The sequence below is a fragment of the Lytechinus variegatus genome, chromosome 16, assembly GCF_018143015.1.
Source record: "Lytechinus variegatus isolate NC3 chromosome 16, Lvar_3.0, whole genome shotgun sequence".
NCBI lineage: Eukaryota > Metazoa > Echinodermata > Echinoidea > Temnopleuroida > Toxopneustidae > Lytechinus > Lytechinus variegatus.
The window spans coordinates 6,064,421-6,083,212 of NC_054755.1; the positions used below are offsets into that span (position 1 = coordinate 6,064,421).

At 35.5% G+C, this 18,792-nt stretch overlaps 1 protein-coding gene across 7 annotated transcripts in view; it reads left to right on the forward strand.

Annotated features, from left to right (window-relative positions):
* The window catches only part of LOC121429499 (unconventional myosin-XVI-like), a 149,218-nt gene extending 131,628 nt beyond the window's left edge, over window positions 1-17,590 (forward strand). For all 7 annotated transcript variants that reach the window (XM_041626551.1, XM_041626547.1, XM_041626553.1 and 4 more), the window contains 5 exons: window positions 2,464-2,552; window positions 5,881-7,517; window positions 12,503-12,625; window positions 13,861-14,450; window positions 15,071-17,590. In XM_041626551.1, coding sequence (XP_041482485.1) covers window positions 2,464-2,552; window positions 5,881-7,517; window positions 12,503-12,625; window positions 13,861-14,450; window positions 15,071-15,346 — 2,715 coding nt within the window. In that variant the 3' untranslated portion in view covers window positions 15,347-17,590. The remainder of the gene's footprint in view (window positions 1-2,463; window positions 2,553-5,880; window positions 7,518-12,502; window positions 12,626-13,860; window positions 14,451-15,070) is intronic.
* The last annotated feature ends 1,202 nt before the right edge of the window (window positions 17,591-18,792 follow it).

Below are 18,792 nucleotides of genomic sequence, written 5' to 3' on the forward strand. Positions count from 1 at the left end.
ATGACAAATTCTAAAAGGGCACATAAATTTAACAGAATAACACAACGGAAACCAACATTGTATTGCAGATAATATGTATGGATATCATCACTTAAAGGAACAAACTGATTCTGTCACTATTAGAAATATTTCTTTCCCCAATTATAAAAAAGAAATGCATTTATGTAAAATGTAAAGGATTTGGAAAATCTGTCACAGTTGCCATTTGGTATGTTATTTTATTGTAACAAATTATCAAGTCAAATCCACCACTACAAGTATTAAATGAAGAAGAAAACTCAAATTTCAACAGAATCATAAGTAAAATAAATCAACTAACCTTTCAAGTGACCAACTACTCGACTGACTGATTAATCAATCAACCAACCAACTCACTTAATTGATTTATCTTTCAATTAATCAATAAACAATAATTTCATTCAGTCAATCTATCTTCAATCACCGCAAAATCAGGAAACTGATTGATCACTCCGTAATCAATAAACCAAGCAACCATACATATGACCTGGTCAAAATTAATATGGATTTCTTCATTTGAGTGATATTTTATTTCTTGAACAAAATCTGGTTTTGTTTCATCTATCTGATAAATTGCACCTATTGGTAGGCAGTAACCTCAGGGATCAGTCTTACAAAGCCAATCAATCGTAACTCTAATGAAATCCATCAGTGTCATAATTTTGTGTACAGGAAATTTGCAAAATGTTCTTTGTGAATAAAGGAGAACACACTAAATTGTTAAGAAATCAATTAATTTATAGGTATACATTCATATCTAGAAAAAAAATTGAACAAACATGCATTTTATGTGTTGACTTTGTTGGATTTCCATAGTTGCAATTGATAGGATCAATCTCAACTCTTTGTAAGACAGGCCCCTGATCTGCCTTACATTTAAAAAGTATCATTACAAATGTAAAGGAGCGTAGACAAACGATTCAATGATAATATAATGGTAACTCCATGAAGCATTATAGTAAAGTAATGAGAGGTTTAAATCCTCTTAACATAATTTGCAACATTGTGAAGGGGGTTAAGTGTTTTAGTTTGTTTGAATTTCACCTGTGTATTATACTTTGAGTATTTATAGTATCCATTGACAATGTATGTTTTATTAACATATGTGTGATCTATCTCCTGTTCTTGTCTTTTTAAACTGCACCCTTGTTATTTCAAGCCAAAGAATGTCACGCAATAGCATGATTATCTTATAAACTTTCCTAATATGGAACAAAATGTCATTTGCACCAGGTGTAAAGGTGTATTTTTCAAACAATTTTAGAATCAGTTGATGGTCTAGTGATGGTAGGTAGGGAGGTGGGCGATAGTAGGTGATATATTCTGGTCCAGTTGATTGATTTGGTCAATATAATGGGGGCATCAGGTTCAAGGAGAGGTACAGATAAGGTAAGCTGTGATCACTTTTGGTTTGAAGTTACTTCTAGTTCAAATGTGACATATTTTAATCAATTTTCTTCGATCAATTTAATCACATATTCATATAACATTATGTTAACTTTGTAAGTTCTGTTTATAGATATATTTTTGTATTGATATTTTAGTCTCATTTCCACTTCACTTGTTAGTGTCTTTTTCTGCTCACTATATACTAATATTATGTAATCATTGTATATTCACATATAAAGATGCACAGGTGAAATTTTTGTTTTCAGTGACTTCAAGCTCAGTTGTAACCTATTGCACTCCATTTTCTTTCGCTTGTGTGATATTGATATTTTTCTTCTCATCTTGAATGTTTTTTTTTTGTATTTTAGTAATAAGCATACAATTGCTTTTCTTCATCATTTACCTCTTTTCTATAATATCGTCAAACTATTTTTATCAAGATATAAGAATTGAGACCTATTTCAATATTATGCTTAAACTCAAATGTATCTTTCATTTTCTATTTTACTACATGTATCATATTGATATTTCTTTGTTAATAATTGAAATGTAATGCTTTCCGTGTTTATTCATGATTGGTACAGGGTTTGGTATCATAAAGCTAAGCAATTAGTTTAGGAATAAATATATAATAGATCATACACAATAATACATGCAATCAGTCTTATAAATCTGCTCTACAATCTATCAAAATTTCAATGTAACGTGTCCCTGGTTTTACTTTTACAATGTCTACAAGGAAATAGGTGTCATATTTCTATCTCATATTTTACATGAATCAAGTTCTTTTGTCTCATTTCCGACCTATTACTGTAAACTGGCATGTTAATTTGTAGGTGTAGTATGAAAGAAGCAGTTTCATGAAGAAAGATTTAATTTTTGTAAGGTCTAAATTCTATCCCTTTGACATCATTGCTGTGAAGTTTAAGTTAATTTTGAAGATGTAGCCGTAAGATCATCTTCATGTTGTTTGGTAGTTTTAGCAACAGAAGATTCTTTTGATTTAACCGTAGCTTCCTTTTCTCTTCTTTCTGTCCATTATTACCCACAATGCAGTTCCAGCATGCACTGAATGACCATGATGAAGCTAGGAACGTGGAGAAGATGTTTCTGGATGTAGCAGAGAGCGAGGAATCAAGGATGAGGTAAGGATAATGTAGAGCTATTGCATATTTCTGTAATATGGACATGTGCCTCCTCTACCCCCTCCCCCTTCTGCAAGCTATAAGTTTCTTGAGATAAAAGATCAGCACAAAATTCCTTTATTTTTTCCATTGCAAGAAATTGAAGCTGAAGTATTTACCTGAATTTTCAAAGAGAACCCTTTCAGTCTTTGTCGTGGAATTATCATTTTTTAACTGTACTATGAGTGATGTGTCAGCAAAGGATTGTGGGTCATAAACTCTTAGAAGATTTACATCAATCTATAGATAGATAGATAGAGATAGATATAGATAGATGAAGGGATGGGTGGAATTATGGATTAATCGATATATGGATGAATGGTAAGATAGATGGATAGATAGATGAATGTTTACTTGAAAAGATATATTATTCCCATCTCTGTTTTCTTCATTTTTTTTTTCATTTTGAAAACAGAAAAAAAGAGTCCAAACATTGATAGGTAAATAGATGGATAGATAGATAGATAGATCAAGGGATGGATGGGTGGATGGATTGATGGATGGATAGAGTGGTCAAGGGATGAATGGATGGGTGGATGGATGGAAATATAGATTAGGAAGATTGATGGATAGATAGATGAATGTTTAGTTCATTTTTTGTTTATTTTGAAAATAGAAAATAAAGAGTCCAAAACATGCTGTCATGTCTCCTTGTGTGACTGTGAAAAGACGAGGTCATTCTGGTTTCAAACTTGATAGAGTCCCCTCCTGGATTAGCTTCTAATTAGCACCCATTATGGTCCTTTCCTTAACGGATTCATCCTAATTGCTATCCACTCACCATGACCCCCCATGACCTACCTAAACACTGCTGGATTTCATTTCCCTCATCAGTTTGTGGTCCTTCAAGCTTGAAAATTTGACACATCGTTTGCCAAAAAATGTACAAAAAGTGTCACGTACGATACTTATGTGGTAATGAAATGTTTTGTTTTGTACATTGGATTAAGTCCACGTTATTGACTGCACATGTTTTATTCTGTCAAAGAAACTTTGTTGATCATGAAATTTATATAACTTCAATACAGTGGTTTCTTTAAAAACACATTTCTATAGGGAATGTTAATGTATTTTAGTCAATTTGATTACAATGTATTTACATGTAAGTCTTAAAGTTTTCTTTCTCTTTGAATAGCTTAAATACTTATTTTTACTTCCAAATAAACATGTTAGAAAATAAATTTCAAATAACAACTCTCCTCACCTCCTTTTAAAGAAAATAAGTCAAGAAATCCAACCATTTTCTTGGGCATCAAAGTTTTTCAACAAATCTTACACATCTATTTTTTATGCTTGAGTGAACATCATCTTCAAACATTCTTTTCTTCACATTTTCCCATTTCTCCCTGAAATTCGTCCACATTTAATCGAGTAGTTTTGTGTTATTAGTTAATCAATTTGCTTTATTCCCCCTCCCAAATAAAAACAAAGACTCAACATCCCTGTACACTCCCTCACTGTGGGTTTTGAATCGGATGGTTACAAATACCCAGACATGCCTATATCTTTCCAACTCTAGTAGCATTCACATACACATTTAGTACTATATATTCCAGAATATATCAGGAGTGAAAAGGGCATCTAACTGTAGATCAGAGGAAATTCTGTCCATAAATCAGTCAGATGAGATCGCATCCGAGTATAAATGTCATTTTTCTCTACGTTTCAGAACTCGGCCCAGCATCTCTCTTCCTCTCGTTTGCCTATTAATAACTTCGAGAATTTAGAGTTGATCAGAGTTTTGTATGACGAAGTAGCATGCACTGGCAGTGCGTGTTAGAGCATATGCCCCAGTGCATGCAGGGAAGGAAACGTCGGGGGAAATGAAATATTTGGGCTGGTTCGAGAGAAAGGTTATTTTCAGGGTAGACTTGTATTAGGAGTAATGCTTACAATATCAAGCCTTTTTGGGGAGGATGCGGTGTATTTATTTCATAGAAAATGTTTGTATAATTATGTCTCACTCATTTTCATTCTTTTCACCTCTCACTATCTCTCTCTTTCCACCTTCATTCTGCCCTTCTTTTTCTGTCTTAAAGGAAAATGAAACACTTAAAACTGGATAGCTTGTGCAAAAACAGAAAAATTAAAGAAACAGATAAACAAAAGTTTGAGAAAAATTGAATGAATAATAAGAAAGTTATGAGCATTTGAAGTTTAGATCATGATTGCAATGTAGATCCTCCCATTGGCAAAGTAACATAGATGTGTTATGTCACATGTGATCAACTTTCCCATTACTTTTCTATATATTTCACTTAAAATGCCTTTTTTATTACATCTATCAGTAGATCATGTATTCTTTCTATAGGAGGGCATGTAATACAGATTTTCAAAGAATGAATTATGGATAAAAAGTTGGTATCACCCACCCTAAGAGCAAAAACAAACATTTTTTTGTATTTTATAGTCCATCAAAAAGAAAGTTGTTCACATGTGACATTACAAATATTTGTTGTGTTGCCAATCTCCTAAGCATTAGTGAGTGCAATATTCAAATGCTATTAACTTTCTCATTATTTTTCTGATTTTTCTCAAACTTTCTTTGATCTTATTATTTGATTTTTCTCTTTCCACACAAGCCAACTTGTTCCAAAGGCTTTATTCCCCTTTTAAGTGTTACTTTTTCTTATACCACCTTCATCTTGCACACTCTGTCTGCATCATTATATTGCTCTCTCACTATTCTTTTGGTATGATACTCTTTTTTCTAATGTTCCACTGACAATCGATAAAGAAAATACTAATAAACTTGTTATTTCTTAAATTTGAAGTTGATAAATTCAAGAAAACACTGTTATGGGATATGGCACAAATTTCAAGTTCATGACAAAGTTATTTGTTTGCATTAGAGAGTTTGGAAAGTCTCTGTATTATTCTGCACAATACCTTAGGTACTTTTCTCATTTTATTCTTTCCATCTTTTATTTCCTGGCAATCCAATTTTCTCATCGTTACTCCAAATTCTATCTCTCTATTTCTGTCTTTACTTTTGTATTTGGCTTCTAAGTTTCTCTTTCTCCACCCTTGATGTCTATTCTTAGTTTCTTCATAGTACTAGTTCCATAGATATTAAGAAAATAAAGGAAAATTTTCAGTTACAATTTTCTCTTTCGGTGGTTCATTTTCACTTTCTCCATCTGTTAAAGCCTTCTTCCCTCCCTCCTGTTTTGTCACCCCCCTTGCCTCCACTACTCCACAAAAATTATATTATCTAGCTGTCACCTTATTGTTACATTTACCTTTCAGCATATCTTCTAATATATGCATCTCTTTTCTTTGCTTGCAGTGCAATACACACTGTACCTCCTCCTCCACCATTAACCAATGGGACTTGCAAGTCGGAGTCCGCTGCTGACTCGGCCTATGACACCAGTCAACCACCAAGCCCAGGAAAGATCAGCACCTCAACGGAGGATGATGTCTTCCATGAAGGTGAAAACGGTGCTACATTTGTCCCTCCTCCTCCGCTAGCCTTCCTCAACGGAAACACGGCGAGGAAAGAAGAAGAGGATGAGTTGCCGGAGGACTGCGGGTACGTCAGTATGAAAGATGCGCCTCCTGCTCTGAAGAAATCCCTGAAGCTCGATAACAATGAGAATGAGACGGCAGAGAAGGAGAAGAGCAAGAAGGTGGAACCCAGTAAGGAGGAGACCGATTTGTTGCCCCCTCCCCCACCTGTGGATCAGCAAGCGATGGCCAGCTGTCCCAATCAGGAGTTCGAGTTTCCTCCCCCGCCCCCAATGGCGGAGATAGCAGGTGATACTAAAGAGAACATTGCAGCCATCAGGGCGCGCTTCAAACAGCAGGAGGATAAGCCAAAGGATGAGCCGCTTCGTGCTACGTCACCGCCGAGGAAAAAGATTATCTCGTTGGCACCGGTCATTGCTGATGGCGCAAAAAGTGAGAATCGACCTGAGGTTACCTCTCCTTCTAAATCCAGGATCGCAGAACGGATAGCTCAGCTGAAAGAGCAGGAAGTGGCGAGTGAGAGAGAGTCAACAAGACCAGCTGGTGGTGTAGCGGTAACGAGAGAGAGTGAGTATGTTAATTCACCTGGCAGTGATCAGACGGTCAAACGCAGACCGCCTGCTCCGGTAAGAGACCCAAACACGAGACTGACCATGATCGAGAACACATCGGTTCAGAGAATGTCCTATGGGAATGGAATGGACGTACGTATGGTGCGAACACAGAGCCAGGAGTACAGAATACAAAGCCAATATGGCGGATTGGTGTATGATGATACTGTTGTTGGAAGCACTTACATTGACAATGTTGCATATCGGAATTCTATGGAGCACACGTATGGGATTATACCCGATGTACCTCCACCACCCGTACAAGCACCCCCACCACCCCCTCCACAGATACCCCATCGAGGATCGATGAGACCGATGAGTGTGGCAGCTGTACCCCCTCCACCGGCACATGCACCCCCACCAGTACCTCCTCCTATGCCGTCAGCCAATACCAACAATACAAACAACATCTTCATGCAGATTCCAGGTGCTAACGCAAGACCCCGAAGCGGGATACTGTATCCAGATGATGTCCCGCCGCCCCCTGGTGTTGCCCCTCCAGCTCCCCCTCAGCCCCCACCAGTACCAAGTGGTCCCAAGCCAACGCACTTGATGTCTGCACCTGTTACGTCGCCGTATGCACCACCACCACCGCCCCCTCCCGCCGTAGCCAGTTTCACCCCTCCACCCCCTCCCCCACCTGTCATGGGAGGCATGAGCACACAGCACATTCCTGCACCTCCACCGGTGGGTGGAATGGTCCCCCCTCCTCCACCGGCACCCAATGCCCCGCCCCCACCCCCACCACCTGCAGTTAATAAGCCCACAGGAGGACTAGGAGGAGGAGGAGGAGGCGGTCTCCTAGATGGCCTCTCAGCAGTACAACTCAAGACAGTTTCAAAAGGTTAGTCTCTCAACTCTTAGAAGTGTTTTACTGTTTATAATCTTAACCTGCTAATTTCATAGCTTAGATTTTGCATTACTTTAATACTAACAACATTCACTGTTCGCAATTAGCCACATGTTACTATACATTCATAACAAATAAAAATGTAGATTGTAGATCAGCAGTAGCCCAGATATTCTAGAGCCATGTATGTCACCATTAATTTGTTTTTCTCCCTAGAATAGTGTTGTTCATCATCATTTTTTTATTCACATTATCTGCAATCACAGTAAAACTAGTCACATACCTTCTAACCAACACAATAACTTTTAAAATCGTCATGAAGTTCATGTAACTTTTGGCAAACTTATGATTTCACGGCTAAATTCTCATCGTTGAGCTTGAATAACCCTGCTGGGAAGCAAACCTTGAATCTTAAAAAAGTTTGTAAAATATCAGGAGAGTCATGAAAACACAACTAATACAACACTGTAAATGTATCCTTCCCTTTTTCATCTGGCTTAATGGCTTCACTTTCACTTGAGATACAGAGCTGTGAGTCGGACAACAATCCATTTCTTAGGTTCATGAATAAAAAAAGGTGGTTTTCCCAAGTTTTTAGATACAGGGCATGTGTCCTTAACATTGATAAGTTTGACCTATTAACTATAATTCGATTTAAGTACAATATACATTTTTATGTCCAAGTCATCTCATTCTCAATGGTTTAACTCGTGATTTGAATTCCTATTGAACTCACATGATTTGAACTCATAAGGAAAGATAAAACAAGTTAAAAATCACTTGAAAAACTCCTCTCTTTATTGTTTATTGATGTTTCACCCATCAATATTTCACATATGTAGATTAAGAAAATCTAGAGATAATGGTATTTTAAAGAATAAAAATAATCTTTTGTCGACTTGACTGCCTGCTCTATCGCTAAATAACATCAGTTAAATAGGATCTAAAAAGTATATGCACACCAAGATGGTGAGTTTGGAAATCATCAATAATTGAATTGCCTTTGATGAGCAATTAAAACTAATTACATTGATAGTCATTAGTCATAATGGCCTTGTTGAAAAAGTATGAGCAATTATTAACCTGATTCATATCCATAAAATTGTGAAAGATTAGAAATGAATAGGATGTTGGCAGTAATAAACATTTACTAACAAAAACCCTATTTGAAATAATGCTCTTCGATTTCCTTTCGCTTCAAAGGGAGAATCAACTCATTTTGTCCCCCATTTTTTTCGGAGATGAAATAAACTTCTTAAAAATAATTTCTCCTCAGTGGCGGATCAAGTTGGGGCAAAAAGTGACCCCTGCCCCCACTGTATTTTGAATATCACCCATTGGGCATAAATAGTATACTAAACATAAGAAAATTATCATATGTGCCCCATACTCACTCGCCCTTTATGCCCCTCTATTTCAAAACCCTTAAGCTGCCACTGCTCTTTGAATTGAAAAAGTAGAGGATATGGAAATGCCATTAGTACTTCATTACCGGAGGAGAATTATTTCATGTTGCTTCAACCTTTCAATTTACAACCAAAAGTGTCGTGATTATGTTTATTTTGACCCTGATTGAGACATAATCATCAATGGTAATTCACTTTAGGTTCCCTTTTTTGTTTACGTTTTGTGACAATGGAGTACACATTGACATTTCATTTTCACTTTCTAGAGGGTACATTGTATAGCCAATCGGTCTTTTTAATGATGTACAGAGATGCTGTGGGTATTGTTAATTGGGCATGTCTCTTTGAGAATTAGAACTTTTTGATATTTTATGATACATTTTGAGATATTTTGGGGATAGGAACTTCAGACATATTTCAGATATATAAAAGATTAAAATGGAAATATTACCTATGAAAAAGACATTTGTTTACAAACTTGAAACATTTTAAAATTTAGAGAACATTAAGTACACAATATGCTGCAAACTTTGTAAAGTAATGAGCTCCTTTGACCCCACCCCCTCCTTTGTACCCATAAGCAGTTTCATTAAGACAATAAATCATCTGAATCTTCAAGGAAGACATTTTTCTGGCAATATACAAAGTTATTGTTTCCTTCTGGTCTTTGGCACTTATTCAAGAATATTTCAAGTCATAAAAAGTAGTAACTCTTCATTAATACCAAAGCAAAGACAATGCCCAAGTAATTAAAGAATAGAAATGAGCAGAGGTAAAATATCAGAAAATGAAAAAAGCAGGATAATTTTTTTTCCTCATTAAGATAAGATCATTCATTGTTGAAAACATTTTTGTGTTTCTTTCAAAAAATGATTTCGGCATTAGAATTCAATAAGGTTATAATGTCATATACAAGACAATAACTTATTGCAACATGGGATTGACGTAAGTTGCTTTCAAATTGATACATTATAAAACTTTTTTAATGATATTTTTTTAAACATTGCACTTCTTATTATGGCATAAGTGGGGAATGTTTCATGAATAGTTTTGATCAATACTTTCACTCAGTAATTAATGAAATGCTTCGATAATTATTCACATGGAAAGGTTTTTTTTTAACCTCTTATTGGCCACCAACAGACAGAAAGTTATGACATTGAATGAATAAATAAATAGTGGGAAATTCATGTTGTATTCTTAAAGGCAGATAGAATATACTATCATCTGTCCATGTTAGCTTGTGTACAATATTTTGGAAAGCTGGTTGTATTCTAGAAGACTGATAGGATACTCTGTTCACTTTTGTCTGTATTGTTTTTATATTTAACAGCTGTCCTTTAATGTAGCCCTTCCTTCCTTTCTTTCGACCTCACAGATGATACAAGTAGCATAATAGCCAACATAATCCTGACTCATTCAATCTAAAATAAGAAAAAAAAAAACTAAGGACAGCCTTATAGCTGGCTCATGTTTGCAAGTCATGCCCCAATTAAAGGGATATTTCATTGTATAAATTAAAATTCATTTAAGAAATTATCCCATGTAATAATTTGCAGGTGTATGATAAATTTGAATTCCCATGCATTTTTCAATCTCATCTATTGAATTAATGAAGATGAGAATGAAGAGTACACTATGATAAACCTGTATTGATTCTTTTGAAGTGTTTCTGCAAGTGTAAATGTAAATGACTGATATTTTGAAAAATATTACAGTTTAGACCCCAAATTGCATGTCTTGTGTGATATGCATCCTATCTTTTAATATTTTTCATGTTTGTCAATTTTAATATTTACCATGAGTTTTTGACAATCTGAAAAAAAAATCTGCTTCCATATTATTCACCTTCTACATGTCTGAAGGATTCTTTATCTGACATATCTTCTACATTCAAACTTTCACAGAGAATCAACCAATGAAAAATTAGATAATATTCATTAGACATTTTAATAAATGTCTAACAATCATAATTTTCTTTATCAATCTTCCCAAAACTTGAGACAGGTTTTAAACATTGAGGAAATGTTTTATGCAGGCATGGCATGTAGGAGTATAATTGCAGTAATATGAATTTAAATACACTATTTAGATTATATGAGATACAGGTAGTCTGTATACTTTACATGTTTACTTTGATATTTCTAAATTTCAAGTTTGTTAATGTTTTATTCACCCCTTTCCTACCTCACATGCACACACACACTCACAATCCCACACACTCCACACCTGTGCCAATTGTATGTTACTATGTTTATCTACCAATCTATTTGTAGCATGTGGTATTGAATGGAGTAATAGATGTTGCTCATGTTTTCTGGCAATTGTCCCATTATTGCTGTCTGTCAGTCCCTAAATCCATTCTATGTATCATTCATGCACAATACATGAATGTTGCACTAGCCTTAACATGTGACTAAAAAGTATAGTATTGTGTGAAGAAGAAAGCAAATCTGGGCGGACATTAAACAAATAATAAAATGAAAATATGATGGATCTGACTGGTCAACATGCATGTAATCTTGATGAAGAGCTGTTACAGGATTTTTCATTTGTAAATTGATTTATAAAAAATACATACAATAAATCAGTGTTGACCGGTGGAAATAATTGTTTACTTTCTGTGTAAGAATAAGATCAGCGATCCATGTTAATTTTGCAAGTAATTATAAGATTTATTAATGACTGGTGGTCCTAAAATAGACTTGGTATTGATTACATGTTTCAAAGCTTCAATGTAGATTTTTCATCGGAAAATTATACATACAATAAATCAGTGTTGACCGGTGGAAATAATTTTTTACTTTCTGTGTAAGAATAAGATCAGCGATCCATGTTAATTTTGCAATTAATTATAAGATTTATTAATGACTTGTGGTCCTAAAATAGACTTGGTATTGATTGCATGTTTCAAAGCTTCAATGTAGATTTTTCATTGGAAAATGCTTCTGAATCAACAAGTATCACTAACTAGTTTGGGTATTTTAAATATCATTTCAATCACCACATTTTACTAACAACTTTGTGAACTAACAACAAACAAATCTTTGTGATGCCATGTAAATGGACTTTGAGATGAGAAGTAGTTTTTCAAATGTCCCTAGCTAATGTATGTACTAACACATTTAAACATGCAAACTTATAGTGGTATTAACCCATTGAACACAAGTGTTTTTTTTATTATACAACTGTTGTCCTTTTCATGTACTGCACTTATTATTCTTTTACTCTCAGTAATTCATGCTTAATAAAGTTTGTCTCTCTTTTACGAAGGTAAGATTAATTACTGCTGTTGAGTTATAAGTAAATGTTTACAAACATGTTTTCCTCATCCAACGATATATTTTCAGAAAGAGATGGAGAGAGAGAGAGAGAGAGAGATTGAGAAAGAGCAAAAGAGAGGGATAGAAATTGAGTAAGAGAATGTGCTAAAAATAAATCAAAAAGCAGAAAAACAGCAAAAGTAGGTTTTATAACTTCTGAGTACTATACATGAACATAACATCAACATTAAATGAATGTTTAACAAATTGATTGAGTTAATTTGTATTTCCTGTCTGCTTTGATTTACAGAAAAGAAGAAGTCAGTTTCCAACGAGGGCCCCATGGATAACCTAATGGCTGAGCTCCAAAACTTCTCTGGTAGGTTACGCCCCACCCCCAAGCAGAGCAAACCACCTTCACCGGAGATTAAAGGTTAGTTCTTTTTTCTTTTCCATGATTTAGCCCACTGATTTCTCTTTTCATAAGTAAGCTTCAATTAAGGCAACATTTACAATGCAAAATGCGAGAAAGATATGACTTGGCGTATCATAATATAGCCTACTGATTTCACTTTTCATCAGTAAGTTTCAATTAAGGCAACATTTACATTGCAAAATGCGAGAAAGATACGAATTGGCCTATCATAATTTAGCCTACTGATTTCTCTTCCATAAGGAAGCTTCAATTCAAGCAACATTTGCATTGCAAAATGCGAAAGATATGACTTGCTTGGCCTATCATAATTTAGCCCTGTGATTTCCCTTTTCATCAGTAAGCTTCAACTAAGGCAACATTTACATTACAAAATGCAAGAAAGATACAACTTCACCTCTCAATCAAGATTTGACAAAGCATGTCCAAAGATGACCTGATATTTTTTTGGGGTCTAATTTTGTTGATGTCTAGTGTGGGCTGCTCTCCAATATATTGTATGATGGTAATGATGGTGATGATGGTAATGACTGGTAAAAGCATATTCTTTTATTATACATATTATATAGACTGAATAGACTTAAGTATACAATGGTGATATGGATCCTGGTCAAATGATTGGCTGAAATGTATTCTGCAACCATTTATTTACTTCAGCTATTGAGAAATGAATGGTACTAATGACTGGCCCTATAGACCAGTCATGATGTTGAGATGAAGATTAAAACCTATGGTTTATGAAATTAAACCCTATGGCCGTATTCTGAAGCCAGGTTTAACTTAAACCATGGTCTAACTTTGTGCTAAAATTATGGGGAGCTATAAATTCTGTTTATATTGTATATCTCTTATGTTTACTATTTTGTTTCCTGTTGCTTTCACAGTGAAGACAAATACTTATCATTCCTTGACAATTATGGACAATTTGAGTGTCAAACGAGTCAATAAATTGGGTGTATACTGTGAGGGATTTCATAGGATTTCATGAGGGCTTCATAGTTTAATCACAATTTGAAACCGATGTTTGATTTAATTTGAGTTCAGAATACAGGCCTAAGGTTTATAAAATAACAAGGATCTACACCACTATCTCCCATATGCCCTCTGAGGCATATTAGAACTTTTTCAAAGGTACCTCTTGCTAGTAATTCTTACTAATGCCTTGTATGGTGTATTATTATTCAATGAATATAAGTGGTAATCCTTGAATTGAAATCAATGTGTTCAATTAACAGATGAGACTGACAATGGTGTCAACCAGTTCCAGCTGAAGTCAACCAAGACAAATGGCACCAGATCAGAAACGCCATCACCTCCTCAGCAACCATCCCCACCGCAGCACCAGAATGGTAACAACTCGGCCCAGTCAAACGCCTACCGCCTATCACCAAACAATAACAGTGGACCACCTCCCACAACACCAAAGTCACCCAAACCAACTCCTATGGTAATGCCTAAACCAGCAAAGGGTATACCAGCATCACCCACAATGGCACCCCCTGCACCACCCATTGCTCCTGCAGCACCACAGAAGAGCTTCACACCACCATCACCACCACAGAAGGCACCTGTAGCACCACCACCAACGGCGCAGAAAGTCTCTCCCAAGAGTTCACCCAAGAGACAGGACTACAGTAAGAGAATCTCAATGCCTGTAGAAACGAGACCACTCTCACCGACGTCCGTCTCTGCAGTGGGGGAGAGGACTAGGAAGGTGTCTACGCCGTCACTGCCTGTGTCACTACCGGTGCAGCTACCAGAGGGCTATGATAATATGCCAGCTTGGAAGAAAGCCATGGTGGACAAGAAACTCAAAGATGCCATGGTAAGTCTTTGTGAGTCAAATGCTTAAGCCATTCAAAAAGCTGAGCCAACTGGTGTGTTGGGTCATTTGGTGAAGCGTTTGTCCCATAACCGGGAGGTCTGCAGTTCAAGTGTCCCAGCCAGGTCAAACTAAAAAGGTGTTTAAAGATGGAAGTTGCTGCTACCCTGTTTGGTGTTCATCAATTTAAGGGATTGAGCAGTGGTTGTAGCAAAACCAAGAAACAACATCTTCGATAGGCATTGGTTTATTTCCCACCGCTGCCACAGTGTTATTAGGGAGAGAATATTTGCATGAGGGGCACACAACACATAGCTTAGCTATCATCATAAACATTTTTTTATGATTAATTGCATTGACTACAACGTGCAATTAATCATGAAAATCAAGTGTACAATTAATTGCTAACCTTTGTGTCATGGGAAACCAGATTGTAAACTCACAAGTGTACTTCGGCTTTATAAGGAATACAACTAGATATCACATTAGAAGATACCATATACATGCACCATATCGGCAATTAATAATCAGATTAAATATAGGGGAAATGAATGATTAATAATAGATATATCATTGGTTTTACTTATCCATTTTCCTCTTTCTTTTCTGCCATTTATTTGCAGGCTAAGGAAGAAGAGGAGAGAAGAAAGCAAGAAGAGGAGCAATCAAAATGGAAGGGTGTGCCGGAATGGAAGCGTAAACTCGTGATAGAGAAGGAGAAGAAGAAAGAAGAGGAAGCGGAGGCTTCTGTTGATAAGAACAAGGAAGAACGGGATGCAAAGCTACGCTCCATGCCGACATGGAAGCGGAACATTGTCAAGAAAAAGCATGGTGGGGATGGTGAGGATGGCACGTCGAAAGGGGCATCGGGTTTCGAAGAGACGTCGACAGCTCTGTAGAATAGAACGATGACTTGTCAAGGAACAATATAGCTTGTCAAGGACTTTATGCCTCTGATGAGAAACAATGAGAGACTTGGTGCTAGTGGCTTTTCCAGTAACCAGATGTACTGAAAGATTCACAGTGACTGATTGTCGATGCTGTGAGCAATGTAGTCGTCCAGACCTTCAAGAATATTGAGCATGTTGCACATCTATTGTAGAAGCACTGGATGAAGCTACTACCAAGATACAATGGTGCTTTCTGGATTTCTGTAAAAGTCTGTCATCTCTACAATGGAGTTATCCTATGTTCAAGGACAATGATGGTTTCTAAGTAATGTTGTACAGCCAATGAGAACAGCACGATGTTAGCTGATGATCACGATGGAAATATATGGTGTTGGGACTCTTGGATCACTTGACCACAATAACTTTTAATCGATGTGATCCATGCATTAAACCTTTAGGTATTGACATAATCAGTAATCGATTTGATCATGTCTTCTTCCACCTGATCAGAAGATATTCTAGGATGTATTCTGTGCTGGCGAAGATTGACACTTATTCTAGTTTCAAGGGGTAAAAACTCTTTGAATCTCTTCTATTGAAAACAATAGTTGTTTTTCTCACTGGTAGAATAAGTGAACGGACCCTGATGGTATTGGTCAGTTAATAACAGAGCCTGCTATTCACTATTTCTATATGTAGATCATAAATTATTACAATGACTGGCTTCTGAGAGCACCCTCCCAAATATATTGGTGTATAAGACAAGATTGTTAGCTTGAGAGAGAATTACATGTAGTACTTCAGAAAACATGATCTGATTTTAAGTCAAATAAGGTTTTCTTTTCACAGCAGTGAAACTGCAATGTTCAAGTGTGTGTACATAGATTTACAAAACAACGATGGTAATATTTCTGTGATCAAAATCATGTATGTTACCCTTGAGGAGCAAATAGGGAAAGAAAACATTTGTCGAGAGGTTTACACTGCACGTTTTCACCCCCACAAATTTTTTCCCTCATCTATTTTTGTCACACCACTCCAGAGTCACACCCATGTATAAATGTACTTGACATAATGCAATTATGAAAGTCTAAATATGTTGAAAATTATTCCATTCTTGAACCAACATGTCACAGACAAGATATTACTGTCAACATAATGTTGGATTGCAGCTGAGGCAATCAGCAAATCTCAGATAGTCTTTGTTTCTGACTTGAATGCAATTTATCCAATGGTGCATATAGAGTGCACTTGATGAAAAGATGTTGTCTGTGTTTTGATTTGTAACATGTATATACAGAGCAATATATATTTGTAAATACTGTGAGAGAAACACATTGTTGATAAAAAAAAAACAGACACATCTTGTTCATGTGGCATTCAGAAAAATATGTAAGAAAGTTGCGTGATTAATCTATACTCAATGAATGTGTTTTATTTGTTCTTAACACATTCAAATCACCAATACATCTGGTTTCTGATGATGAATATTGCACAGTTGTGACTAAATGGATTAACTGAAATGCAATTTTTATTGTTTAGGACAGCAGGAGAAGATTATTGAAATTGGCATTCAAATATGTCATACCTAATGACACTTAGGCTAGGACAGAGACTTGGATTATCATACTGTTTCATGACAAATGCATAGATTTACACCCATTATAAGAGAATGACTTGGAAAGTAATATTTCAAAGATTTATATCATGATGCAAGTGAAGGCCTTTCACTATAATTATTATTATCCCTCCCTGTTTTGCATTCCATGATTTCAAATAAATTCCAGTCAAAAGAAAATGAAAATATTGAAGGATGCATCAAATATTCCACAGAATATTCTACTTTGGCGCATTCCATTTGCACTGTATAAACATTTTACACTCTTTTTTTTTGCAGTTACATTATTTAAAAACCCAATTTTATCACATTTGAGACACATGTATAGCAAATGATAGTTAATATACCTTTACACAGTGTAGATCAACACAGAGTACATGACATGTTAGAAATGAACACGAGATACAATAGGTATCTCATGTATACTGATTAGCTATAATTATGTACTATCCTTATATAATTTCCATGTTGCAATGTCAGGCATGCTTTTGCAATGAGGAAGGCAAGTGACGTGCAATTGCCTTTTTACGTCTGTTTTGATTTTATGTATTTGTTTATCTATATTTCCTACTGACATATTTATTATTTGTGTAATGTAAGTAGGGTATAGTGCATTGTAGTTGTGTGCAAAAGATGTAGGCAAATCAAAAGAATTACTTCATTCCATATCAAGATGGCTTCATAGTTGGATTTATGAGTTCTATTCTTCTTCCCCTCCTTTTAATTCTTCTTGTCTTCTTCCTCCTCCTCCTGTTCAATCTTCTCCTATTCCTTCCATCAGGGATATTACTGCAGATGTTCATTTCAGGATATTATAGATGAACCATATGATAATTTTTGGATTAGTTTAGAAAAATAATGAATATGTTTCTCTAACGGCAATTCCATAGAAAAATCAACCTTTTTGTACGTCTGACCCCCATTTTTGTCAAGTCTTACTTCACTTCATAAACTGACCAAGTCATGGTCCTTTGAGAACATTACAGACTGTCAAAAGAACTAGGAATCAGAGACAGAAATTTCATGAAGTTCCCACATATAGGGGGTTGGATATACATATTTTATGGAATTGCCCCTAACGTAAACACATTATTGCTAAAATACATATCTCACAGTAATATTTTGTCAACAGAATATTCCAACTATCTACATGTATGAAGAGTATAAAACTCTATTTCATTCCATTATACTGGCATTTTGTTGTTGACTTCATTCATCAATAGTAACTCACACACGTGTGGCATTTAGTTGAGACTCTGATACCCATGGTATACTATTTATTGTTCTCACTTCATGAATAAACTGGAAAGACATTGTTTTTTGTTTATTTTATATATCTCTCAACCCTGAAGAATGGTAGCTCTTATTGGAATATAGTGTATTATTTGATGTTAATTTATGGCATTACAATACTAACTTCTGTTTTTGTATCCTAATTTTGTTTTATGTTTATATATTTAGTTGTATTAGGAATCTGACATTTTTTTTTAGTTATATTCATGGGGCTGGATACCCATAGGGAATAATGACTTCTGTACTTCTCTGTATTACATTTATATTAGAACATGACATTCGATTCAATTTGAAACTCACCGGGGGGGGGGGGGGGGGGTGGTTGGTTGGTATTTAAACAAACACTGGCTCTTTTTTGCATCTTTTGCAACACAATATTAAGGTTCAAAGGGAACTAAGAAGAAGTCCATGTTTTGATTGATACTTCCAGGAAGGAATACCCAAGTTATATTGTTTTTATCAAACTCGTCCTCCGGGAATACATGATTATCGATGCATATTTAAAATCAATTTGGTCAAAGACTTGCAAAAAGAAATGTATTTA